The 5,825-nt window shown below is 37.0% G+C and overlaps 1 protein-coding gene across 1 annotated transcript in view; it reads right to left on the bottom strand.

The window, feature by feature from the left end:
- Positions 1-5,364: 5,364 nt before the first annotated feature.
- LOC104990797 (olfactory receptor 4N5) overlaps positions 5,365-5,825 on the bottom strand; it is a 1,003-nt gene continuing 542 nt past the window's right edge. The window contains exon 2 of the mRNA XM_010843118.1: positions 5,365-5,825. This exon is cut by the window's right edge and continues 26 nt beyond it. Coding sequence (XP_010841420.1) covers positions 5,365-5,825 — 461 coding nt within the window.

The following is a 5,825-nucleotide window of genomic DNA, read 5'->3' as shown; positions in this document are numbered from 1 at the left end:
AGCCATGAAATTAAAAGACGCTTACTCCTTGGAAGGAAAGTTATGACCAACGTAGACAGCATATTAAAAAGCAGACACATTACTTTGTCAACAAAGGTTCATCTAGTCAAGGCTATGGTTTTTCCAGTAGTCATGTATGGGTGTGAGAGTTGGACTGTGAAGAAAGCTGAGCACCGAAGAATTGATGCTTTTGAACTGTGGTGTTGGAGAAGACTCTTGAGAGTCCCGTGGACAGCAAGGAGATCCAACCAGTCCATCCTAAAGGTGATCAGTCCTGGGTGTTTATTGGAAGGACTGATGTTGAAGCTGAAACTCCAATACTTTGCCCACCTGATGCGAAGAGCTGACTCATTTGAAAAGACCCTGATGCTGGGAAAGATTGAGGGCAGGAGGAAAAGAGGCGACAGAGGATGAGATGGTTGGATGGCATCACTGACTGAATGGACATGAGCTTGGGTAAACTCTGGGAGTTGGTGATGGACACGGAGGCCTGGCGTGCTGAGGTTCATGGGGTTGCAAAGAGTCGGACATGACTGAGCAACTGAACTGAACTGAACCCTATGTTTTCTCAGGTCTAATTTGGAAAAGTGTTTGTTTTAATGCTAACATGAAACACTGTAAATATTTATAGTTAAATAATGTTAATAAATATTTTAAACAGAATTAATTTGATTACTCAAGTGGCACAATGACTGGGATGATAAGAACCTTTGACCATCATTACTCTTGAGGACACATGAAATGTTCAATGTAAGAAGAGTTTTATTATGATATGTTAGTTAAGCTTAGTTTTCAGCAAAAGAGATTCAAGAGTCGACCAATAAGCAGATTATATACTGACCTTATCATTTACTGCATAACAGAGAAGGTACTGTGCTGGCTGGTAGAACATTAGAATAATCATTTGCTATCCCATTTTTTTTTTTTTTGTTATCACATTTGAACCATCCATTTTTATATTGCATCCCGCTGTTTTGGGATAGCATTGTCTAATATACACTCTTAACCAGTTATTATTATAAGTCATTTTGTCCTAAGTTCCCCTATAGGAAGAATCTGTAGAATTTGTATATTTTCCCCCCACAACTTTAGACTCTGTAGTTCTGGAAGCTCTGGGACATGCTTTCACCAGAAGATGCATTAAGATTTCTCTTAACTTCAACTTATTGCTGCTACTCAGTAACTACATTTTCCTTTCCCAAAGACTCAAAGGCAAGGAAAGGTGCCACAACCTTATAAAGAGTAATTTACCTTGGTCATCAAGAGAAGCAGTAGTACTACAGTATAAATGGTTGAGTCATGGAGGATATTAAAAAAGTCCAAATTGAAACATGGGATTGAACTATTCTATTTGTGAAATGAAAATGCATTGAATGGTATTAATGACAGAGATGACATTGCAGAAAAAAGATTAGTGCACTTAAAATTACCAATAGGACTAAAACATGGAGAGAATAGAAGATAATTTTTATTATATGTCTCTTTAAAAAGTAAATAATTTTGCAAAGCAAAAGTAATAATAATGTGTTATTGAATGTATTAGCTCAGTAAGAAAATAATAGACATTGAATATACAACACAAATATAAAAGCTGCGAGGAGGTAAATGGAAGTATACTGCTGTAACTTTCTTATATGGCACACAGAAATACATAATTTCAAAATTTTACAATGAAAAGATGTACAGTATATATTTATAACCCTAAATAACCACTAAAAACCACAGGAAAAAGATAAGTAAGTCAACATTATTAACATGAATAAATATAAATTAATAATAGAAAATACTTAAATATTTCCCCCAAAACAGAAAGGACAAAGTCAGAAAAAATGGGTGAAACAAATATAAAATAGAATGTTTTGTCAGTTTTAACCAAATTGTACCTATAATCATGATATATGTAAATGGCTTCAGTTCAGTTCAGTTCAGTCCAGTCACTCAGTCGTGTCTGACTCTTTGCGACCCCATGAATTGCAGCACGCCAGGCCTCCCTGTCCACACCAACTCCCAGAGTTCACCTGAACTCATGTCCATCGAGTCGGTGATGCCATCCAGCCATCTCATTCTCTATTGCCCAACTCTCCTCCTGCCCCCAATCCCTCCCAGCATCAGAGTCTTTTCCAATGAGTCAACTCTTTGCAGTAGGTGGCAGCCAAAGTCCTGGAGTTTCAGCTTTAGCATTTTTCTTTCCAAAGAACACCCAGTGTATATGTACCACAGCTTTCTTATCCATTCATCTGCTGATGGACATCTAAGTTGCTTCCATGTCCTGGCTATTATAAACAGTGCTGCGATGAACATTGGGGTACACATGTCTCTTTCCCTTCTGGTTTCCTGAGTGTGTATGCCCAGCAGTGGGATTGCTGGATCATAAGGCAGTTCTATGTCCAGTTTTTTAAGGAATCTCCATACTGTTTTCCATAGTGGCTGTACTAGTTTGCATTCCCACCAACAGTGTAAGAGAGTTCCCTTTTCTCTACACCCTCTCCAGCATTTATTATTTGTAGACTTTTGGATAGCAGCCATTCTGACTGGCGTGAAATGGTACCTCATTGTGGTTTTGATTTGCATTTCTCTGATAATGAGTGATGTTGAGCATCTTTTCATGTGTTTGTTAGCCCTCTGTATGTCTTCTTTGGAGAAATGTCTATTTAGTTCTTTGGCCCATTTTTTGATTGGGTCCTTTATTTTTCTGGAGTTGAGCTGTAGGAGTTTCTTGTATATTTTTGAGATTAGTTGTTTGTCAGTTGCTTCATTTGCTATTATTTTCTCCCATTCTGAATGGATAAGAAAGCTGTGGTACATATACACAATGGAGTATTACTCAGCCATTAAAAAGAATACATTTGAATCAGTTCTAATGAGGTGGATGAAACTGGAACCTATTATACAGAGTGAAGCAAGCCAGAAAGAAAAACACCAATACAGTATACTAATGCATATATATGGAATTTAGAAAGATGGTAACAATAACCCTGTGTATGAGACAGCAAAAGAGACACTGATGTACAGATCAGTCTTATGGACTCTGTGGGATAGGGAGAGGGTGGGGAGATTTGGGAGAATGGCATTGAAACATGTATAATATCATGTATGAAACGAGTCCCCAGTCCAGGTTCGATGCACAATACTGGATGCTTGGGGCTGGTGCACTGGGACGATCCAGAGGGAGGGTATGGGGAGGGAGGAGGGAGGAAGGTTCAGGATGGGGAACACAGGTATCCCTGTGGCAGATTCATTTCGATATTTGGCAAGACTAATACAATATTGTAAAGTTTAAAAATAAAATAAAATTAAAAAAAAAAAAACACCCAGGATTGATCTCCTTTAGGATGGACTGGTTGGATCTCCTTGCAGTCCAAGGGACTCTCAAGAGTCTTCTCCAACACCACAGTTCAAAAGCATCAATTCTTCGGCACTCTGCTTTCTTCACAGTCCAACAAATGGCTTAATAACCAAATTAAACACAGAGATTGTCATATTGGATAAAATATATGTTACAGACAAGAAGACATCATTAAAATAAAGGTACATAGATTAAAAGTAAAAGGACAGAAAAAGAAAAGTATACTAATATGTTATTGTTTAATTAAAATGTGATGTGCTGGTTTACTCCTGCCGCTATAAAAACTACCACAAACTTAGTGCCTTAAAATAGCCATAATTTATTATCTTACAATTTTTAGGTCAGAAGTCTGATGCAGTTGTGTTGGCAGAGTTGCATTTCTTTCTGTAAGCTATAGGAGAGAATTCATTTCCTTGTATGTGTGTGTGTGGTAGTAACTCAGTCTGACTCTTTGCAACCCCAGGGACAGTAGCCCTCCAGGCCCCAGGCTCCTCTGTCCATGGAAGTCTCAGGGATCGAACGCATTTTCCCACATTGCAGGAAGATTCTTTACCATCTGAGCTGCCAGGGAAGCCCTCATTTCTTTTGCCTTTTTCAATTAAACCAAAAGAAAGCAGAAAAAATAGAGTAATACAAAACATCTGGCAGGAAAACAAATTTTAATCTAACCATATCAATATTAATATCATTAAATATAAGTGATCTTTCATTTTTCATTATTGTCCTGCATTTATACATGTCATATATATAAGTCCCATGAGATAGCTACTATTTTTTATAAAGTCAGTTTTTAGTGTGTACTTATTTTTACATGTATCAACATAGTTGATAATCTGCTTCTATATCCCCCAGCTTTATAATTGCTATGAGGACAGTAACTTGTTTTATATAGCAATTGGTTGGCAATGTTTTGGGATTATCACTGAGTACCATACCAAAATATACCTTTACAGCACTTTCCATGATTTTGTAAGCACCTAATGCCTTATATTACCTTATTTAAAAAATAACCAGAAAAGTTTAGTTATCTGTAACCAAATAATGACTGATATACCAAATATCTATCATTATTGCGTTAAGTGAAAAGATTTTTTCGTGAACTCAAATTCCTTTCTAAGATTTAAAAAATAACCATTATGAATAACCACAAAACTTTCTAAAACTTTGAAATATGAAGTTAAACTCTTTCATGACCATTTTCCATAGGATATAACAGCTTTCTTTACTTCACCAAATTAGGAATAAATAACTGCATCTTTAAGTGTCCATTAAAATTATGTAACAGCATAATACTTTGTACTTAATGATATTTTACTATGCAAAACCCTTTATAGAATCTTGAGAATCCTGCTTTAAATCAAATAGGAAACATTAGTCACTCTTTTACTTAATATTTTTTTTGGCCTCTCTTTGCAATTTGAATAGATTGAGCATCTTTTTATCACTTAAAATATGTGATTTTCTTATACCAATCTCTCTAGCTTCAATTTCTGCCACTTTCACACTAACTATGCTACAGCTAGTCTATTTTTCTTTATGATTTTCAAATGTATCAAGCTTATAAGATCTTTGTGTCCTTGTATTAGTCCTCCTCTGACTAGAATATTCAGTCCCCATGGTTATTGCATGGTTGTTTCTTTTAAATCATCTGGATATCAGCTAAATACCACTCAATATCTTGCTTAACAACCAAAAATAAAGTAACTACCATCTCTCAGTCAAACTCTAACATGACATTATTTTTAATTAGCTTCAGAGTATTATCTCTTTCAGACATTGTGTCTTTTTTTCAGTTTAATAGTATAACCTGTCTTTATCCACTCAAATATAGTGCCAGCAGGTCTGGAATCTTACCTGTCCCATTCATCTACTTAGAATAATGCCTGAAACCTGAAAGTGTTTAATAAATACATTATGTGCTAAATGATTGATTGATTCATTGCGTTAATGAATAAATAACTTACTTAATTCCAAATGAATTTACTCCCCTCCTTGGTTTTCCAGTCTTTCCATTGCATTCAGCAAACCATGTGATGACTCAACAACTTCCTCATGGAAGCTTTTATTTCCTGATTGCGAAGGGTATAAATCACAGGGTTCATCAAAGGAAAGATTACGGTGTGAAAGAGAGAAACCACTTTGTCAGCTGGGAAGGCTCTGAAGGGGCGGGTGTAGATGAAGATGGCAGGTCCAAACATGAGAAACACGATGATAATGTGTGTGGTGCATGTGGACAGAGCCTTGCTCTTCCCTGCAGAGGAGTGCCCCTTTACACGGCAGAGGATGACTGCATAGGAGGCCAGCAGGCCCAGAAAGCACAGCAGGGTGAGCAGGCCACTGTTGGAGACCATCAGGAGCTCCACCACAAAGGTGTCAGCGCAGGCCAGCTTGATGACCTGTGGCACGTCACAGAAGAAGTTGTCCAGTCGGTTTGGACCACAGAAGGGCAAGTGGATAATAAGAGCCACTTGAACAATGG

This window comes from Bison bison, unplaced genomic scaffold, assembly GCF_000754665.1.
Source record: "Bison bison bison isolate TAMUID 2011002044 unplaced genomic scaffold, Bison_UMD1.0 scf7180017847415, whole genome shotgun sequence".
Lineage (NCBI taxonomy): Eukaryota > Metazoa > Chordata > Mammalia > Artiodactyla > Bovidae > Bison > Bison bison.
The sequence above is the reverse complement of the archived record's forward strand: the minus strand, read 5'-3'. Positions and strand labels throughout refer to the sequence as shown.